This window comes from Aegilops tauschii, chromosome 6, assembly GCF_002575655.3.
Source record: "Aegilops tauschii subsp. strangulata cultivar AL8/78 chromosome 6, Aet v6.0, whole genome shotgun sequence".
Lineage (NCBI taxonomy): Eukaryota > Viridiplantae > Streptophyta > Magnoliopsida > Poales > Poaceae > Aegilops > Aegilops tauschii.
The window spans coordinates 255,565,187-255,588,266 of record NC_053040.3 but is presented as its reverse complement, the minus strand read 5'-3'; the positions used below and the strand labels follow the sequence as shown (position 1 = coordinate 255,588,266).

General features: G+C 43.8%; 1 protein-coding gene across 1 annotated transcript; it reads right to left on the bottom strand.

Annotated features, from left to right (window-relative positions):
• Window positions 1-18,285: 18,285 nt before the first annotated feature.
• On the bottom strand, window positions 18,286-21,867 carry LOC141025359 (uncharacterized). The gene is made up of 2 exons (XM_073500656.1): window positions 18,704-21,867; window positions 18,286-18,599 (listed from the first exon to the last, which is right to left on the bottom strand). Exons 1-2 carry the CDS (start codon window positions 19,542-19,544, stop codon window positions 18,586-18,588), a joined length of 855 nt encoding a protein of 284 aa, XP_073356757.1. The 5' UTR covers window positions 19,545-21,867; the 3' UTR covers window positions 18,286-18,585.
• Window positions 21,868-23,080: the final 1,213 nt, after the last annotated feature.

The window sequence follows — 23,080 nt, the reverse complement described above, 5'->3', positions numbered from 1 at the left end:
GGTTATGGCATGAATGAAGAAGCCGTCCACCATACCAAAGGTGATTGGTGTTGAGATACCAAGGCAGGAACCGGGGTTATACTATTCGTCGCCACCAAGGCCGCCGCAGACCATGTTTGGGATGTACCTGTATCGAGTGTTCGTGCATGTCGAAGAAGTGGTCAATCCATCAGTCGAAGTCCTGTCGCCACCGCTGGTGCCAGGGTCTGTCGACGACGTCCATTACAGGAGTCAACGTCAGATTTTACCCGTGTTGCTCGGAACGCTGGATGGCACAGGGCCTACTCCATCGGGCGGCGGAGGCCACTACTTCTTTGAGAGAAGAGGCAGAGCTGGCTGCCTGGATGTGCTCTAATTTGAGGTAACAACTGAATCTCGTCAAATACTAGTTAAATCCGAGCTATCGGTGTGAAGCACTGATGTGCCGGTAGATTTGATTGTGAACTATTCTATTTTTGTACCTGAACTTGTTTAGAAAGGGTTGTACGTCAACTTAATGTGCTAGCAGAACTTATTGTGTTGTCTGTCTGTTTTCTTTGCATAGCATTCAAGATATTTTCCTGTCATTGATAAAGACGATGAACCGTTATGTACGAGTTCATTGGTTTCAACATAGCCCTACCCGTAGCGATCCATTGCTTCCACCCTGATTTTGCCACCTGCGTGAAATTTTTCTATGCGAGTTAAGTGTGCTATGATGTTCTATATGATTGTGTCAACTATATAAGTTTTTACTAAGCATGAGCAATGCATATGGCTGAAAGATGTATTGACAAGCACCGACCGATGGGTCTCTCTCTCTCTCTCACACACACACACAAGTGGGACCCGCTAAATTATTTCTTCACTCATGACAACTTTTAATTAGGTTCCACTGTACTCTAACTTTTTTCTTAAGTTATTAGTTGAGCTCAGTGAATTCAAAATGTTGTACAGAAGCCTTGTTTGGGCCTTTCCGGCGTCGTTGAATGTGGGTTGAGTAGCCATGTAAAGTTGTACTGTACTACACATGGCTTTTTTTTGAACATCAGCAATGCAACTGGGCCGACAGTTGTACGCAATATCCTAAAATAAGCACAACCTAGCCTATCTTTATTTTAATAAAAGAAAATGCACAACCCAGTTCATTTTTTATATAATAAGATTACCAAGCCTAACTTAATTTTTTAATAATATTTGTATCTCAGTATTATTTGTATACGAGATGCTCTGTCCAGACCAACATTGTTTTTTCACCCATCCCAGAAAATGGGTCCATTTCTACTAAAATCAAATGGCTTGTAAATTATCAGAAATGGTAAATGCGCTGCATGTATGCAATATTATTTTTGACCCTGCTCAGTAAATAGGTGTATTCGAATAAATAATCAAATGCGCTGTAAATTATCATAAATAGTATTTTTTTTGAGAAACAATTATCATAAATAGTAAATCAAGTATTGTTATTATTTTTAACCAGCCCAGGAAATAGATTATTTTTTGAGTCAAAGCCCGGGAAATAGATGTATTGGCAAAAAAAATGAAATGGCCTGTAAAACCTATATAATGGGTTGCATTCCGCTATAGCTTTCGAAGCTGACTTTGTTGGCCCACTAGACGAAGCCTACGCAAGGTGTTATCCATTTAGCGAACAAAACGATTTAGTGATCTAAAACAAAGAGTCAACAAATTATTCTGACATCTGTAGTCATTGGATTGACATCCAATGGCGATCCTGATTCTTCAATCTCTGATATGTTGTTCTTGCTCCAGTCGCCAAAACCATCGCCGGCTGGAGCGCCAGCATCTGCCTCCCATGGATGGCTGTGCGGCCGCAGGCCTCGCCGCCCCACTCTACTCCCAACAGTGGCCAGGTCATACCTGTACTCACCCACACCTTCTGTTATTCTCCAGCGAAGGCAGCCTCACTCGGCAGCCGAACCTGTCCCTCGTACTCCCCTCCGCCAGGGACTCCAGTGCCCCTTCTTCCATGACTCCAGATCATTCCCATCTTAGGCCTCGCCGTCGTCCACCAACTTGGTGCTCTAGGTGCAGCATGGTCAACGTGGTCAAGGAACGCCTTCCATCGGAAGAGGACTGTACGTGGAGAGGTCGACAGATGGGTTCACGACCGCAGCAAGAAAGTGCCTCCTTATTACGCGCAAAATAATGATTCCTCCACCTGACAGCGGTACCAACCGAAAGGGCCTAAAAACGTTTCCCGCTAACAGCTGGGACCCACCAGCTACATCTTCGTACAAAGGAAGTGCGTCCGTATTACGGGCAAAAAAACATTCTTCCCCCAGACAGCTGGGACCCACCAACTATATCTTCGCACGGAAGGAAGTGCCTACTTATCCTCCCTGACAGCAGGGACCCACCTATTTGAACCGTACGTCGGGTTGTCTGTCTGGTCGCAATCGTGTATGTACATACTGGTTGATCGGTCTCTCTGAAGTGATGAACCGTGTCTGAGTAAGGAGATGCACGTGTCGTAGTAGAGGCATGGGCGTAGCATGTCACACAGTGTCGTCTATATATATCGTGTATACGTACGTACAACCACGCTGCAAGGAATTAAATACGGCTACGTACGTACATAAGGGAGGGGTCTCGAACGCATACTCGCGCGTAAGGACGGCCATGGCTCGTGTACATGGAGAGGCAACAGGCGGTAGCGACGTCGTCCTGTTCATCGGCAGCTAATCGGATGGGTCAGAACGGAGGAAATAGCGCCGTCTTCACCGTGAGCCAAGTGAATGGGTGAGAATGCATCATGTTCATCGGGAGGGAAGCCAGTGGGTCGGAACGCGTCCTGTTCATCAGGAGCCAACTAGCTTGGACGGAACAGCCGAAACGAGGTCTGGCTTACCGCAGAACGGAGGAAATGGGCCTTCAGTTCGACCGCGTACGGTCGAAACGGGGTCCTGTTCATCGGGAAGGGTCTGGCGTACCGCAAAACGGTCGAAACGGACTTCTGTTCGAGCTCCTACGGTTGAAACGGTGTCCTGTTGAGCGGGAGGGGTGTGGCGTACCGCAAAACAGAGGAAACGGACTTCTCTTCGACCTCCTACGATCGAAACGGGGGTCCTGTCCATCGGGAGGGGTGTGGCATACCACAAAATGGGACTCCACGGGCTATTGTTCATCCACCGCCGACTTGCTCTAGCCTCCACCTCCTACTTTTCATCCGCCGTCTCCAGCCTCCACCAGACACTATTCATCCAAGGGTTACCATTCATCCAGCCTCCACCGGCTTCAGTTCAACCTGCCTCCACAAGGTCCTATTAATCCAGCCTCCACCGGCTTCAGTTCAACCGACTGGGGTGTGTGACGGCCTCCTTGGGCTCCTGTTCATCCAGCGGCAACCGCGTACTATATACCACGTGGTCCTGTTCATCCAGCGGCAACCGCCTATACACACGGCCGGGGTCCTGTTCATCCTACCCCCACCGGGAACTGTTCAACCACAGCCAACCCAACCGGCTCGACTCACACCACGTCTCGACTTGTTCTATGTATCGTACGAGCAGCAGCAATGGGCATTGTTCATCCAGAGGCAACCCAACCGGCTAGCTACGTCTCGCACGGGGGTTCGATCGGCTTCAGTAAGCATGCAACAGCAGCGATCGATCGGGTTCAGTTAGCAGCGTAGGAGTCTCGGTCGGGTTCAGTTAGGAGTGAAGGGATAGATCGATCGGCTATAGTACGTAGCAGCAGGAGATTGCTCAGTTTCAGTTATAGCGACACGGCTCGCACCACGAGCACGCATGAGAGAAACACGCAAACCACACTGCATCGCTCGGCCTCGACCACCCACAGTAACCGGGAACTCCCCGATTTTTTCCTCGCCCTCGCTTCTACCATGATTTTCTCTGTCATGGACGACCCAAAGAATGTCATGCAGGTGCATCTCCAGCCCGCCCAGGACGAAAAGTCCATTTTCTGTCATGATTTTTTGTCATAGAAGTAGGATCCCACCACATCTATGATGATACCTGGTTTTGTCATAAAATTTTGTTCGGCCCAAAATGTCACGGATCTGTCTTTTTTTTGTAGTGTTCCACCACGACAAGAGCGTCACCCTCTTCGACAACAACGTAATGAAGAGCAACACTACAACAAGCTCAAGTTCACCATGTCTAAGTTCTCTGGGAGCAATGACCCCAAAGACTACCTTTCATGGCCATTGAAGGTCAAGAAGATCTTTCGCTTACACAACTATGACAAATAGAAGAAAATTGCCATGGCATCGCTTGAGTTCCATGACTGTGTCATCATTTGGAGGGAGCAAGTCATTGAGAGGCGAGAAGCAAAAGGTGACCCACCAATCACAACATGGACTCAAATGAAGGATGTCATGCGAGCACGTTTTGTACCCACATACTATAGCCGTGACCTCTTCAAGAAATTGCAACTACTCAAGAAAGGCACCAAGTATGTTGAAGAGTACTACAAGGAAATGGAGATTGCCATGATTTGAGCCAATGTCATGGAAGGTGAAGAGCAAAATATGGCACTATTCTTGAACGGACTCAACCATCCTAATAAGAAGATTGTGGATTTCCAACCATATGCGAACCTCCTCAAGCTAGTGCACCAAGCTACCAAGGCAGAGTGACAAGTGCAAGATGATTACAAATACGCCAACTACTCTTCCAAGACTTATATATGGTTCATACACTCAAGCTTCAATAACTACAACACCTTCTACCTCGACGAAACCTACACCAAGCAACGGCGACAAGTCAAGTTACAAGAAAACATTGACATCTTCAAGTTGTCCTCCTACTACAAGCAACTTCAAGCTGAGAGCTCCATCATCCACAACTCCACCGGATAAGACCGTCAAGAAAAGTTCCATAAAATGCTTCACATGTCAAGGCCGAGGCCGCAAGACATTTGAGTGCCCAACTCGGCGTACCATGATCGCCAACACGATGGTCCTATGACTCGATCAGTGAGGAATAAATGGAAGCACTTGAGCACGTGGCCATGCACCGGGGCGTGAATGAAGATGACGATGACCAAGTCTTCTGTGAAAATGGTTCAAGCCCCTCTGTCGTTGTCTCTAAGGTCTTGACTATTCAACATCAACAAGACGAAAACGAACATTGCCACATCTTCCACATCAAAGTGGGCATCAATGGACATTTCGTGAAGGTCATGATCGATGGAGTAAGGTGCCACAATTTGGCAAGTGAAGAGCTATGTTCCAAGATACAATTGGTCAAGATGAAGCATCTTCATCCCTAAAAGGTCCAATATGGCGTAGTGACTCTGGTACCATTCAAGTGGAGCACACCGTTCAAGGATCCTTCAAGATTGGAGCATATGAAGACATCTTGAAGTGTGATGTGGTTCCCATGTCCGTTTGCCATCTCCTACTTGGACGACCTTGGCAATTCGACCGTGTCGTCATCCACAATGGGCGAACCAATCACTATAGCTTCAAGATGAAGGGAAAAGAGTACATGCTACGACCTATGTCGCCAAGTCAAGTGATCACCGACAAACAAGCATCCACCCATCATGGAGATAATAGTGAGAGTGTGAGCCACCAAAAAGAGAGTGAGTGCCACAAGCCTAAAATGAGTGCCTCCACGATGAGCGATAAGAAAAACTTAGTGCTTTTGGCTACCAAAAGAGATATGAGAGAAGTGTGAGAGAACCCATCAAGTGTTATGAACTATGTCCTAGTGTGCAAGGACGAAGCGGCATGAACTAAAACCTCTCATCATCCACCCTTATTGCAGGAGTTCGCGGACGTCTTCCCCGATGAGCTACCTCCAGGTATACCTCCACTACAAGACATCGAACACCGAATTGACCTCATCCCCGGCACATCTCTACCAAACAAGGCACCTTACCGCATCAACCCCAAATAAACCAAATAAATACAAATGAAAGTATAACACCTCATTGACAACGGGCATGTACGTGAAATTTTAAGTCCTTGTGTCATTTCGGTTATTCTTGTGCCTAAGAGGGATGGTAGTTTTCACATGTGTTTTTGTTGCCGACCCATAAATGCTATCACGGTTTGCTATAGGCATCCCATTCCACGCATTGTCGATATGCTAGATGAGCTTAGCGGAGCCACAATTTTCTCTAAGATTGATCTTAAGAGTGGCTATTAACAAATTCTCATCCAAGAGGGTGATGAATGGAAAACCGAACCAAGTTTGGCTTGTATGAGTGGCTAGTTATGCCTATGGGCTTATCCAAAGCACCCGATACTTTCAAGCGTGCGATGCATTATGTTCTTCACAAATACATTGGCATATTTGTTGTGGTCTACTTTGATGATATACTTGTGTTTAGCGAAACTCTAGAAGATTTTGTCACCCCTCTTAGAGCCGTTTTGCAAACTCTTAGAGACGAATGTCTTTATGATAATTTGGAGAAATGCACATTTGGTGTTGACAAGCTTGTTTTCTTGGGTTTTGTTGTGTCTTCTAAGGCTGTTCATGTAGATGAAGCTAAGATTGATGCTATTGAAACTTGGCCACAACCAACTAACTTGCAACAAGTGCATAGTTTCCTTGGCTTAGTCGGTTTCTATTGTAGATTCGTTAAGGACTTTACCACTATTGCATCAGCATTGCATGCCTTGAGTAAGAAGAATGCACCAAGATACCGCATTTCACGAGCTTAAGAATTTTCTTACACATGCTCCATTACTTGCATTGCCCAATTTTGATAAAACTTTCAAAGTGCATTAGGACGCTAGTGGTAATGGCATAGGAGGTGAGTTAATGTAAGAGAAGTGCCCAATAGATTACTTCAGTGAGAAACTTTCCGGTGCGCAAATAAACTAACGCATCTATGACAAAGAGCTATACGCTTTAGTGCGAATATAGCATGTGTGGGAGCATTATCTCCGTCCTCGCGAATTTTTCATCCATACAGATCATGAAACGCTAAAATATCTTAAGGGTCAAACGAAATTGAATAAGCGACATGCCAAATGGAGTGAGTTGATTGAGTCATTTCCTTATGTTAACAAGTACATCAAAGGTAAGGAAAATGTTGTGGCGGACGCTCTTTCCCGCAAATGCATGCTTGTAACTCAACTTGAATTGATTGTCATTGGTTTTGAGCACATCAAAGACTTGTATGTGCATGATCCTACTTTTGCTATTCCTTATGCCAAATGCTTGACCGCATGCATCTTGGGAGCGATATTGTATCAAGGATGATTATCTAATGGGAGCTAACAAAATTTGTATACCCGAGTCTTCTCTTTGTTACTTTTTCAAGAGGCTCATGGAGGAGGACTTATGGGACACTTTGGACGCGACAAGACATTTACTACGCTCTCCAAGAACTACTATTAGCCTAAGATGTTTTGTGATGTGTCCCACTACACCAACCGGTGCTCTACATGTTGCAAAGCTAAGTCTAAAGCTCAATCCCATGGTCCCTATATGCCACTCCCTATTCCCTATCACCCATGGGAAGATATTAGTATGGACTTTGTGCTTGGTTTACCTAGAACTAGAAATGAAAAAGATTCGGTATTTGTTGTTGTGGACCGATTCTAATATGGCACACTTTATTGCATGCAACAAGATAGACGATGCTTCACATGTTGCCAATCTCTTTTGTAGGGAAATATTGTGTCTACATGGAGCGCCCAAGACCATAGTGTCGGATCGCTTAGCTACTTTTGGAAGACGCTTTGCACCAAGCTTGGAATAGGCTCTTATTCTCTTCGGCATACCATCCACAAACCGATGGCCAAATGGAGGTCACTGTAACAACCCAGAATTCTAAATTTTGGAATGTTATATTAAATAAACATTCATGATTATTTGTTTGATTGTTGTGTGAAATTGAGTGGAATTTGAAACTTTTTGAAAGTTGAATGAGAGGGAATGAAATGACTTTCCCAAACTTTCCCTTTGTCTTTTTGGATCTCAAAGAATTCAAATTCATTTCATCACCAAAACCCTATAGTGAAGATGATATGACTTCTTCCATTTAAAGAAATGAGAAGGGGTTTGAAAAGATTTGAATTCCATCTGAAAATATTTCAAATTCAGAAACTTTATGCAACTCAATGATTTTCATGAGAGAAGATAAAATGACTTCTTCAAATTATATGGAATATGAGTTGCAAGTTTAACATAACCAAATTTGAAGTCCCTTTGAAGGTATTTGGCCAAGCAAAAAACAGAAAGGAATCCAAAATGATTTCAAATTCATTTTCAAACTCATTTGAGGGTTTTATTCAAATTATTTTTCTCCAAAAGTAAACTATATGAAAATTTGGGTAAAATGATGTCGTTCAAACGAAAAATGGAGAAAAATAAATTTGATATCATATTTTTATTTTAAAAATATTTCACTTGAATTTTAAATGCAACAGTAGCACTGGTTGCTTTATTTGTAATTTTGTGGATTTTATTTGTATTTGAAAATATGTTCATGTTTTAGGAAATATATTCTGAATTTTTTGATATATTATATGAATATATGGTATTTTTATTTTATTAGTTCCCTTTCTTTTGTTGTGTCTGTGTTTTAAAAAAACAACAAATCCGGCCAGGCCAGCACACCGAGGCCCATCCTCCCTCACTATAGCCGAGCCAACAGCCACCCGCCGGCCCAGTAGCACGCCCCGCGCTCGGACCCCAGCCGGTCCGTCGTCCGCTCCTTCCCCTCTCTCGCTCGCCTCCCTCTCACTCACCGACAACCGGACCCCACCCCTTTCTTCCTCCTCCCGCAAGCCACGCAGAGCATCACTGCCGCCAGAATCTTGATCTTCACGGGATCGTCTCCCAGATTCGCCCGCTCCTCCAAGTCGGTCTCCCCCTATATATACACCCCTCCCTCAAGCCGTTCCGCCCTTTCCTGAACCTCGAGACCCCCTGCCATCGCAGCCAATGCTCGGCGGAGCTCATCTCGACCGCCACTGCCATTGCCATCCACCTGAGAACCACCCACCTCCCCGATGCCTCCCGAGCAATATCGTTGTTCTGGGAACGGGGGTACCCAAACTTGCCTGCATGCGGCCCACGGCGTGGCTCCATCGATGGCCTGGTACGGCCACCTTCAGCATCAACAACCCAAGACCCTCGCGAGAGGACGACGACACCAAGACCTCCGAAAGGAGCGGCTTCCTCAGGCTGGCTCCTAAGGAGCAGAGATCTCTATGCAAGCCTCTCCTTGTGAGGTTCAGATGACGTGAGCCATGACGACCGAGGCCAGGCGGGCGCTAGCAGGCGCAGAACAGTGATGTCTACTACGCAACCTTCTTCTTGTAGACGTTGTTGGGCCTCCAAGTGCAGAGGTTTGTAGGACAGTAGAAGTTTCCCTCAAGTGGATGACCTAAGGTTTATCAATCCGTGGGAGGCGTATGATGAAGATTGTCTCTCTCAACCAACCCTACAACAAAATAACAAAGAGTCTCTTGTGTCCCCAACACACCCAATACAATGCTAAATTGTATAGGTGCACTAGTTCGGCGAAGAGATGGTGATACAAGTGCAATATGGATGGTAGATATAGGTTTTTGTAATCTGAAAATATAAAAACAGCAAGGTAACTAATGATAAAAGTGAGCACAAACGATATTGCAATGCTAGGAAACAAGGCCTAGGGTTCATACTTTCACTAGTGCAAATTCTCTCAACAATAATAACATAATTGGATCACATAACTATCCCTCAACATGCAACAAAGAGTCACTCCAAAGTCACAAACAGCGGAGAACAAACAAAGAGATTATGGTAGGGTATGAAACCACCTCAGAGTTATTCTTTCCAATCAATCCGTTGGGCTATTCCTATAAGTGTCACAAACAGCCCTAGAATTTATACTAGAATAACACCTTCAGACACAAATCAACCAAAACCCTAATGTCACCTAGATACTCCAATGTCACCTCAAGTATCCACGGGTATGATTATACGATATGCATCACACAATCTCAGATTCATCTATTCAACCAACACATAGAACCTCAAAGAGTGCCCCAAAGTTTCTACCGGAGAATCAAGACGAAATCGTGTGCCAACCCCTATGCATAGGTTCATGGGCGGAACCCGCAAGTTGATCACCAAAACATACATCAAGTGAATCACGTGATATCCCATTGTCACCATAGATACGCACGGCAAGACATACATCAAGTGTTCTCAAATCATTAAAGACTCAATCCGATAAGATAACTTCAAAGGGAAAACTCAATCCATTACAAGAGAGTAGGGGGGAGAAACATCATAAGATCCAACTATAATAGCAAAGCTCGCGATACATCAAGATCGTACGACCTCAAGAACACGAGAGAGAGAGAGAGAGAGATCAAACACATAGCTACTGGTACATACCCTCAGCCCCGAGGGTGAACTACTCCCTCCTCGTCATGGAGAGCGCCGGGATGATGAAGATGGCCACCGATGAGGGTTCCCCTCCGGCAGGGTGCCGGAACAGGGTCCCGATTCGTTTTTCGTGGCTACAGAGGCTTCCGGCGGCAGAACTCCCGATCTATTCTGTTCCCCGAAGGTTTTAGGGTATATGAGTATATATAGGAGGAAGAAGTACGTCAGGGGAGCCACCAGGGGCCCACGAGGGTGGAGGGCGCGCCCAAGGGGGTGGGGCGCGCCCCCCTGCCTCGTGGCTCCCTCGTTTCTTTCCTGACGTGCACTCCAAGTCTATCGGGTAGCTTTCCTTCCAAAAATAACTTCTCCAGAAGGTTTCATTCCGTTTCGACTCCGTTTGAATTCCTTTTCTTCGAAACACTGAAACAAGGGAAAAAACAGGAACTGTCACTGGGCTCTGGGTCAATAGGTTAGTCCCAAAAGCAATATAAAAGTGCATTGTAAGGCCCATAAAACATCCAAGATGGATAATATAATAGCATGAATACTTCATAAATTATAGTTACGTTGGAGACGTATCAGCATCCCCAAGCTTAATTCCTGCTCGTCCTCGAGTAGGTAAATGATAAAAGAAAGAATTTATGAAGTGTGAATGCTAGCAGGTGCACAAGTTTGATCAATGATAATTTCAATCACCTTTTCTAGCATCATTATATGTCATAACAGTAGCTCAACTCATAGAACTTTTCATGATCAAGTAACAAACTATTCATATGTTAAAGTATAGAACATAAACTTTCTTGAAAACTAACAAACCGTGTTATTAGTCATCAAACAATTACAATTCATCTTATTTTCAGGAAGAGTCTATGTCAGAGCTTTGATTCAGCAAACTTCACATACTCAACTATCATTTAGTCTTCCATGATTGCTACCACTCAAAGCATATTTGTAGAAAAAATAGTATTCATCGAACACAGAGAAAGATAGGGGCTTAATGTTTCGCCTCCCAACCTTTTACCTCAAGGGTAAAGTCAACAATATTGATTCATGATCAAATATATTTGAATGGCCATATATGCTTAGATCTTTCCATCACATGATGCTTGCCAACTAAAGAGTAGGTTGGAATGAAAAGGAATACTACTGACTCTTGCATAAAAGTAAAAGATAGGCCCTTCGCAGAGGGAAGCAGGGATTTGCAGAGGTGCCAGAGCTCGAAGTAAAACAGAGATGAAAATAATTTTGAGAGGTATGCTTTCATTGTCATAACGACCAAGAGTTCCCAATATCTTCCATACTACATACATTATAGGCGGTTCCCAAATAGAAAGGTAAAGATTTTTACTCCCCCTCCACCAACAATCATCAATCCATGGCTTGCCCGAAATAACGGGTGCCTCCAACTAACATCAAACCTGGGGGAGTTTTGTTTGCAATTATTTTTTATTTGATTTTGATCTTTTGATCATGGGACTGGGCATCCCAGTTACCAGCCATTTTCTCGTGAATGATGAGCGGAGTCCACTCATCGTGAGAATAACCCACCTAGCATGGAAGATACTGCTAGCCCCTAGTCGCTACAGGAGCGATTCGGGCATACAAAACATATTATTATTTGAAGGTTTAGAGTTTGGCACATGCAAATTTACTTGGAACGGCAGGTAAATACCGCATATAGGTAGATATGGTGGACACTCATGGAAGAAACTTGGTTCAAGGAATTTGGATGCACAAGCAGTATTCCCGCTTAGTATAGATGTTTTGGCTAGCAAAGGATTCTAAATAGCAAGCAGCACATGTTAGAGGATCCATAACAATATAACTTCTATACAAATATACCCAAGCATAACTCATTATGTTGTCTTCCTTGTCCAACTTCAACTAATTTGCTCAGGTTTGAAAATAATTAATGGGGATCACAATCATAGAAGATGTCCAAGATAGTATATTTATATGTGAAATCTCTCTACCTTCAATATTCTTTCATGAATTGTTCAAGTGACCAATACAATGTTTGCTAACCTTCAAAAAATTTACCACCTCTACTTCCTATATGTGAAGGCATCACTCCCCATGGGATAAGCATATCAAACATATATAATTTCAGATTTATGACATTCAAATCATTCAACCATTTACTCATAGGATATAAGTGAAGCACACGAGTAAATGACAAACTACTCCAAAAAGATATAAGTGAAGATTAATGAGTAGTTAAATAATTATGTAGCTATGTGAAGACTCTCTCCCATTTAAGAATTTCAGATCTTGATACTTCATTCAAACAGCAAGCAAAGCTAAAGAAAATAAAATGACGCTCCAAGCAAAACACATATCATGTGGTGAATAAAAATATAGCTCCAAGTAAAGTTACCGATGAATGAAGACGAAAGAGGGGATGCCATCCGGGGCATCCCCAAGCTTAGGATCTTGGTTGTCCTTGAATATTACCTTGGGGTGCCTTGGGCATCCCCAAGATTAGGCTCTTTCCACTCCTTATTCCGTAGTCCATTGAATCTTTACGCAAAACTTGAAAACTTCACAACACAAAACTTAACAGAAAACTCGTAAGCTCCGTTAGCGAAAGAAAACAAAACACCACTTCAAGGTATTGTAATGAACTCATTCTTTATTTATATTGGTGTTAAACCTACTATATTCCAACTTCTCTATGATTTATAAACTATTTTACTAGCCAAAGAGTCATCAAAATAAGCAAACAACACACGAAAAACAGAATCGGTCAAAAACAGAACAGTCTGTAGTAATCTGTATCAAACGTATACTTATGGAACTCGAAAAATTCTAAAATAAATTTTTGGACCTGAGGAATTTGTCTAGTAATCATCTTCAAAAAGAATCAACTAAATAGCACTCTCCAATAAAAAGTTTTAGCTAATCTCGTGAGCGCTAAAGTTTCTGTTTTTTACAGCATGATCATAAAGACTTCACCCAAGTCTTCCCAAAGGTTCTACTTGGCACAAACACTAATTGAAACATAAAACCACATCTAAACAGAACCTAGATGGATTATTTATTACTAAACAGAACCAAAAATCAAGAAACTAAAATAAAATTGGGTGCCTCCCAACAAGCGCTAACGTTTAATGCCCCTAGCTAGGCATGATGATTTCAATGATGCTCGCATAAAAGATAAGAATTGAAACATAAAGAGAGCATCATGAAGAATATAACTAGCACAGTCAAGTCTAACCCACTTCCTATGCATAGGGATTCTGCGAGAAAACAACTTATGGGAACAATAATCAACTAGCATAGGAAGGCAAAACAAGCATAACTTCAAAACTTTAAGCACATAGAGAGGAAACTTGATATTATTGCAATTCCTACAAGCATATATTCCTCCCTCATAATAATTTTCAGTAGCATCATGAATGAATTCAACAATATAACCAACACCTAAAGCATTCTTTTCATGATCTACTTGCATAGAATTTTTATTACTCCACATAAGCAAAATTCTTCTCATGAATAGTAGTGGGAGCAAACTCAACAAAATAACTATCATATGATTGAAAATTAAGATCAAGATGACAAGTTTCATGGTTATCATTATTATTTAAAGCATACGTGTCATCACAATAATCATCATAGATAGGTGGCATGCCTTCATCATAGTAAATTTGCTCATCATAGCTTGGGGGACAAAAAATATCATCTCCATCAAACATAGCTTCCCCAAGCTTGTGGCTTTGCATATCATTAGCATCAAGGATATTCAAGGAATTCATACTAACAACATTGCAATCATGCTCATCATTCACATTTTCTATGCCAAGCATTTTATGTAATTCTTCTTCTAACACTTTGGCACAATTTTCCTTACCATCATACTCACGAAAGATATTAAAAAGATGAAGCGTATGAGGTAAACTCAATTCCAATTTTTAGTTTTCTTTTATAAAATAAACTAGTGCTAAAACAAGAAACAAAAAGATTCGATTGCAAGATCTAAAGATATACCTTCAAGCACTCACCTCCCTGGCAACGGCGCCAGAAAAGAGCTTAGTTGACGGGGAGTGAGTGCCGCTTCCCTAGCCTCCTCGGCAACGGCGCCAGAAACTGCTTGATGTCTACTACGCAACCTTCTTCTTGTAGGCGTTGTTGGGCCTCCTCTTCTCCACTAAGGCCCATCTTGGCCCATTAAATTCCCCGGGGGGTTCCGGTAACCCCCCGGTACTCCGGTATATGTTCTAATCACCCCGAAACCATTCCGGTGTCCGAACATAGTCGTCCTATATATCGATCTTTATGTCTCGACCATTTCGAGACTCCTCGTCATGTCCGTGATCACATACGGGACTCCGAACTACCTTCGGTACATCAAAACATAAAAACTCATAATACAATCGTCACCGAAACTTTAAGTGTGTGGACCCTACGGGTTCGAGAACTATGTAGACATGACCGAGACATGTCTCCGGTCAATAACCAATAGCGGAACCTGGATGCTCATATTGGCTCCTACATATTCGACGAAGATCTTTATCGGTCAAACCGCATAACAACATACGTTCCCTTTGTCATCGGTATGTTACTTGCCCGAGATTCGATCGTCGGTATCCTAATACCTAGTTCAATCTCGTTACCGGCAAGTCTCTTTACTCGTTCCGTAATACATCATCCCGAAACTAACTCATTAGTTACAATGCTTGCAAGGCTTATAGTGATGTGCATTACCGAGTGGGCCCAGAGATACCTCTCCGACAATCGGAGTGACAAATCCTAATCTCGAAATACGCCAACCCAACAAGTACCTTCGGAGACACCTGTAGAGCACCTTTATAATCACCCAGTTACGTTGTGACGTTTGGTAGCACACAAAGTGTTCCTCCGGTAAACGGGAGTTGCATAATCTCATAGTCATAGGAACATGTATAAGTCATGAAGAAAGCAATAGCAACATACTAAACGATCAAGTGCTAAGCTAACGGAATGGGTCAAGTCAATCACATCATTCTCCTAATGATGTGATCCCGTTAACCAAATGACAACTCATGTCTATGGCTAGGAAACATAACCATCTTTGATTAACGAGCTAGTCAAGTAGAGGCATACTAGTGACACTCTGTTTGTCTATGTATTCACACATGTATCATGTTTCCAGTTAATACAATTCTAGCATGAATAATAAACATTTATCATGATATAAGGAAATAAATTATAACTTTATTATTGCCTCTAGGGCATATTTCCTTCAGTCTCCCACTTGCACTAGAGTCAATAATCTAGATTACATAGTAATGATTCTAACACCCATGGAGCCTTGGTGCTGATCATGTTTTGCTCGTGGAAGAGGCTTAGTCAATGGGTCTGCAACATTCAGATCCGTATGTATCTTGCAAATCTCTATGTCTCCCACCTGGACTTGGTCCCGGATGGAATTGAAGCGTCTCTTGATGTGCTTGGTCCACTTGTGAAATCTGGATTCCGTTGCCATGGCAATTGCACCAGTATTGTCACAGAAGATTTTCATTGGACCCGATGCACTAGGTATGACACCTAGATCGGATATGAACTCCTTCATCCAGACTCCTTCATTTGCTTCTTCCGAAGCAGCTATGTACTCCGCTTCACACGTAGATCCTGCCACGACGCTTTGTTTAGAACAGCACCAACTGACAGCTCCACCGTTCAATATAAACACGTATCCGGTTTGCGATTTAGAATCGTCCGGATCAGTGTCAAAGCTTGCATCAACATAACCATTTACGATGAGCTCTTTGTCACCTCCATAAACGAGAAACATATCCTTAGTCCTTTTCAGGTATTTTAGGATGTTCTTGACCGCTGTACAGTGATCCACTCCTGGATTACTTTGGTACCGCCCTGCTAAACTAATAGCAAGGCACACATCAGGTCTGGTACACAGCATTGCATAGTTGATAGAGCCTATGGCTGAAGCATCGGGAACATCTTTCATTTTCTCTCTATCTTCTGCAGTGGTCGGGCATTGAGTCTTACTCAACTTCACACCTTGTAACACATGCAAGAACCCTTTCTTTGCTTGATCCATTTCGAACTTCTTCAAAACTTTGTCAAGGTATGTGCTTTGTGAAAGTCCAATTAAGCGTCTAGATCTATCTCTATAAATCTTGATGCCCAATATGTAAGCAGCTTCATCGAGGTCCTTCATTGAAAAACTCTTATTCAAGTATCATTTTATGCTATCCAGAAATTCTATATCATTTCCAATCAACAATATGTCATCCACATATAATATTAGAAATGCTACAGAGCTCCCACTCACTTTCTTGTAAATACAGGCTTCTCCAAAAGTCTGTATAAAACCATATGCTTTGATCACACTATCAAAGCGTTTATTCCAACTCCGACAGGCTTGCACCAGTCCATAAATTGATCGCTGGAGCTTGCACACTTTGTTAGCTCCCTTTGGATCGATAAAACCTTCAGGTTGCATCATATACAACTCTTCTTCCAGGAATCCATTCAGGAATTCAGTCTTTACATCCATTTGCCAAATTTCATAATCATAAAATGCGGCAATTTCTAACATGATTCGGACGAACTTGAGCATCGCTATGGGTGAGAAGGTCTCATCGTAGTCAATCCCTTCAACTTGTCAAAAACCTTTCGCAACAAGTCGAGCTTTATAGACAGTAATATTACCGTCAGCGTCAGTCTTCTTCTTGAAGATTCATTTATTCTCAATTGCTTGCCGATCATCGGGCAAGTCAACCAAAGTCCACACTTTGTTTTCATACATGGAACCCATCTCAGATTTCATGGCCTCAAGCCATTTTGCGGAATCTGGGCTCACCATCGCTTCTTCATAGTTCGTAGGTTTGTCATGGTCTAGTAACATGACCTCCAGAACAGGATTACCGTACCACTCTGGTGCGAATCTCACTCTGGTTGACCTACGAGGTTGGGTAGTAACTTGATCTGAAGTTTCATGATCATCATCATTAGCTTCCTCACTAATTGGTGTAGGTGTCACAGGAACCGGTTTCTGTGATGAACTACTTTCCAATAAAGGAGCATGTACAGTTACCTCATCAAGTTCTACTTTCCTCCCACTCACTTCTTTCGAGAGAAACTCCTTCTCTAGAAAGGATCCATTCTTGGCAACGAATGTCCTGCCTTCGGATCTGTGGGTGTACCCAACAGTTTCCTTTGGGTATCCTATGAAGACACATTTCTCCGATTTGGGTTCGAGCTTATCAGGTTGAAGCTTTTTCACATAAGCATCGTAGCCCCAAACTTTAAGAAATGACAACTTTGGTTTCTTGCCAAACCATAGTTCATAAGGTGTCGCCTCAACGGATTTTGATGGTGCCCTATTTAACGTGAATGCAGCTGTCTCTAGGGCATAACCCCAAAACAATAGCGGTAAATCAGTAAGAGACATCATAGATCGCACCATATCTAGTAAAGTACGATTACGACGTTCGGACACACCATTACGCTGTGGTGTTCCAGGTGGCGTGAGTTGCGAAACTATTCCGCATTGTTTCAAATGTAGACCAAACTCGTAACTCAAATATTCTCCTCCACGATCAGATCCTAGAAACTTTATTTTCTTGTTACGATGATTTTCAACTTCACTCTGAAATTCTTTGAACTTTTCAAATGTTTCAGACTTATGTTTCATTAAGTAGATATACCCATATCTGCTTAAATCATCTGTGAAGGTGAGAAAATAACGATACCCGCCGCGAGCCTCAACATTCATTGGACCACATAATCAGTATGTATGATCTCCAACAAATCAGTTGCTTGCTCCATAGTTCCGGAGAACGGCGTTTTAGTCATCTTGCCCATGAGGCACGGTTCGCAAGTACCAAGTGATTCATAATCAAGTGATTCCAAAAGTCCATCAGTATGGAGTTTCTTCATGCACTTTACACCAATATGACCCAAATGGCAGTGCCACAAATAAGTTGCACTATCATTATCAACTCTGCATCTTTTGGATTCAACATTATGAATATGTGTATCACTACTTTCGAGATTCAACAAGAATAGACCACTCTTCAAGGGTGCATGACCATAAAAGATATTACTCATATAAATAGAACAACCATTATTCTCAGATTTAAATGAATAACCGTCTCGCATCAAACAAGATCCAGATATAATGTTCATGCTCAACGCTGGCACCAAATAACAATTATTCAGGTCTAAAATTAATCCCGAAGGTAGATGTAGAGGTAGCGTGCCGACGGCGATCACATCGACTTTGGAACCATTTCCCATGCGCATTGTCACCTCGTCCTTAGCCAGTCTTCGCTTAATACGTAGTCCCTGTTTCGAGTTGCAAATATTAGCAACAGAACCAGTATCAAATACCCAGGTGCTACTGCGAGCTCTGGTAAGGTACACATAAATAACATGTATATCACATATACCTTTGTTCACCTTGCCATCCTTCTTATCCGCCAAATACTTGGGGTAGTTCCGCTTCCAGTGACCAGTCTGCTTGCAGTAGAAGCACTCAGTCTCAGGCTTAGGTCCACACTTGTGTTTCTTCTCTTGAGCAGCAACTTGTTTGCTGTTCTTCTTGAAGTTCCCCTTCTTCTTCCCTTTGCCCTTTTTCTTGAAACTGGTGGTCTTATTGACCATCAACACTTGATGCTCCTTCTTGATTTCTACCTCCGCAGCCTTTAGCATTGCGAAGAGCTCGAGAATTGTCTTATCCATCCCTTGCATATTATAATTCATCACGAAGCTCTTGTAGCTTGGTGGCAGTGATTGAAGAATTCTGCCAATGACACTATCATCCAGAAGATTAACTCCCAGTGGAATCAAGTGATTGTTATACCTAGACATTTTGAGTATATGTTCACTAACAGAACTATTCTCCTCCATCTTGCAGCTGTAGAACTTATTGGAGACTTCATATCTCTCAACCCGGGCATTTGCTTGAAATATTAACTTCAACTCCTGGAACATCTCATATGCTCCATGACGTTCAAAACGTCGTTGAAGCCCCGGTTCTAAGCCGTAAAGCATGGCACACTGAACTATCGAGTAGTCATCATCTTTGCTCTGCCAGACGTTCTTAACGTCGACAGTTGCATCTGCAGCAGGCCTGGCACCCAGCGGTGCTTCCAGGACGTAATTCTTCTGTGCAGCAATGAGGATAATCCTCAAGTTACGGACCCAGTCCGTGTAATTGCTACCATCATCTTTCAACTTTGCTTTCTCAAGGAACGCACTAAAATTTAACGGAACAACAGCATGGGCCATCTATCTACAATCAACATAGACAAGCAAAATACTATCAGGTACTAAGTTCATGATAAATTTAAGTTCAATTAATCATATTACTTAAGAACTCCCACTTAGATAGACATCCCTCTAATCATCTAAGTGATCACATGATCCAAATCAACTAAACCATGTCCGACCATCACGTGAGATGGAGTAGTTTTCAATGGTGAACATCACTATGTTGATCATATCTACTATATGATTCACGCTCGACCTTTCGGTGTCAGTGTTCCGAGGCCATATCTGCATATGCTAGGCTCGTCAAGTTTAACCCGAGTATTCTGCGTGTGCAAAACTGGCTTGTACCCGTTGTAGATGAACGTAGAGCTTATCACACCCGATCATCACATGGTGTCTCGGCACGACGAACTTTGGCAACGGTGCATACTCAGGGAGAACACTTTTATCTTGAAATTTAGTGAGAGATCATCTTATAATGCTACCGTCAATCAAAGCAGAATAAGATGCATAAATGATAAACATCACATGCAATCAATATAAGTGATATGATATGGCCATCATCATCTTGTGCTTGTGATCTCCATCTCCGAAGCACCGTCATGATCACCATCGTCACCGGCGCGACACCTTGATCTCCATCGTAGCATCGTTGTCGTCTCGCCAACTATTGCTTCTACGACTATCGCTACCGCTTAGTGATAAAGTAAAGCATTACAGGGCGATTGCATTGCATACAATAAAGCGACAACCATATGGCTCCTGCCAGTTGCCGATAACTCGGTTACAAAACATGATCATCTCATACAATTAAATATAGCATCATGTCTTGACCATACCACATCACAACATGCCCTGCAAAAACAAGTTAGACGTCCTCTACTTTGTTGTTGCAAATTTTACGTGGCTGCTACGGGCTGAGCAAGAACCGTTCTTACCTACGCATCAAAACCACAACGATAGTTCGTCAAGTTAGTGTTGTTTTAACCTTCTCAAGGACCGGGCGTAGCCACACTCGGTTCAACTAAAGTTGGAGAAACTGACACCCGCCAGCCACCTGTGTGCAAAACACGTCGGTAGAACCAGTCTCGCATAAGCGTACGCGTAATGTCGGTCCGGGCCTCTTCATCCAACAATACCGCCGAACCAAAGTATGACATGCTGGTAAGCAGTATGACTTGTATCGCCCACAACTCACTTGTGTTCTACTCGTGCATATAACATCTACGCATAAAACCTGGCTCGGATGCCAGTGTTGGGGAACGTAGTAATTTCAAAAAAATTCCTACGCACACACAGGATCATGGTGATGCATAGCAATGAGAGGGGAGAGTGTTGTCTACGTACCCTCGTACACCGAAAGCGGAAGCGTTATGATAACGCGGTGGATGTAGTCGTACGTCTTCACGATCCGTCTGATCCAAGTACCGAACGTACGACACCTCCGAGTTCAGCACACGTTCAGCTCGATGACGTCCCACGAACTCCGATCCAGCAGAGCTTCACGGGAGAGTTCCGTCAGCACGACGGCGTGATGACGGTGATGATGTTGCTACCGACGCAGGGCTTCGCCTAAGCACCGCTACGATATGACCGAGGTGGAATATGGTCGAGGGGGGCACCGCACATGGCTAAGAGATCAAGAGATCAATTGTTGTGTCTAGAGGTGCCCCCCTGCCCCCGTATATAAAGGATCAGGGGGAGGAGGCCGGCGGCCAGGAGGAGGGCGCGCCAGGGAGGAGTCCTACTCCCACCGGGAGTAGGACTCCCTCTTTTCCTAGTTGGAGTAGGAGGGGAAAGGAAGGGAAGGAGAGAGGGGGAAGGAAAGGGGGCACCGCCCCCTCCTTGTCCAATTCGGACAAGAGGGGGAGGGGGCGCGCGGCCTGCCCTAGCCGCCCCTCCTCTTCTCCACTAAGGCCCATCTTGGCCCATTAAATTCCCCGGGGGGTTCCGGTAACCCCCCGGTACTCCGGTATATGTCCTAATCACCCCGAAACCATTCCGGTGTCCGAACATAGTCGTCCAATATATCGATCTTTATGTCTCGACCATTTCGAGACTCCTCGTCATGTCCGTGATCACATACGGGACTCCGAACTACCTTCGGTACATCAAAACATAAAAACTCATAATACAATCGTCACCGAAACTTTAAGCGTGCGGACCCTACGGGTTCGAGAACTATGTAGACATGACCGAGACATGTCTCCGGTCAATAACCAATAGTGGAACCTGGATGCTCATATTGGCTCCTACATATTCGACGAAGATCTTTATCGGTCAAACCGCATAACAACATACGTTCCCTTTGTCATCGGTATGTTACTTGCCCGAGATTCGATCGTCGGTATCCTAATATCTAGTTCAATCTCGTTACCGGCAAGTCTCTTTACTCGTTCCGTAATACGTCATCCCGCAACTAACTCATTAGTTACAATGCTTGCAAGGCTTATAGTGATGTGCATTACCGAGTGGGCCCAGAGATACCTCTCCGACAATCGGAGTGACAAATCCTAATCTCGAAATACGCCAACCCAACAAGTACCTTCAGAGACACCTGTAGAGCACCTTTATAATCACCCAGTTACGTTGTGACATTTGGTAGCACACAAAGTGTTCCTCCGGTAAACGGGAGTTGCATAATCTCATAGTCATAGGAACATGTATAAGTCATGAAGAAAGCAATAGCAACATACTAAACGATCAAGTGCTAAGCTAACGGAATGGGTCAAGTCAATCACATCATTCTCCTAATGATGTGATCCCGTTAACCAAATGACAACTCATGTCTATGGCTAGGAAACATAACCATCTTTGATTAACGAGCTAGTCAACTAGAGGCATACTAGTGACACTCTGTTTGTCTATGTATTCACACATGTATCATGTTTCCGGTTAATACAATTCTAGCATGAATAATAAACATGTATCATGATATAAGGAAATAAATTATAACTTTATTATTGCCTCTAGGGCATATTTCCTTCATCAAGATGCCTGGAAGTTGTTGTGTCATCACGGTCACTTGCGAGGATAAGGATGCGGTGTGCTCTCTCGAGCGCGCCTACCAGGCTTCGGCGGTCGAGGACCTAGACAACGATGGTGCTGTCTACCCTCCTGAGGCTGTCCCTAAGAAGAAGAAGCAGCTGCACAGCGAAGGACCTCAGGAGGTCGGGGCATCCGGCGGTGCTGGCTCAAGCCCTTCGCCCACTGATGGGGTGCCTTCCCCTCACGCATAGGAAGGCATGCCCGGTGCCCCTCTTAGGCTGGGCTCGGGGGCTCTCCTCTGGAGGTCCTCCGACCTGGCCAGCGTCACGAGGGAGTTGCCTGGGCACCACGTGGAGGCGTGCTTCAGCACGCACTTCGGTGAGGAAAGCGCAGGGTGCAAGGCACCAGGCGCAAAGGAGTTCATCACCAAGGCAACCGAGGAGCTTCAAGAAGCAAGAGCTATGCGAGGCGACCGTGGCCCACCACCCGGCGTAGCTCTCTACCCCAGCGAGGACAGCGAGCTACGTGCCTGCATCAACATCCCTGGGCTCAACAGGGCCACGTCT

Bases quoted from the DNA above. Each gene is read 5' to 3' on its own strand.
- LOC141025359 (XM_073500656.1), bottom strand. From the start codon at position 19,544: ATGGCCCATGCTGTTGTTCCGTTAAATTTTAGTGCGTTCCTTGAGAAA.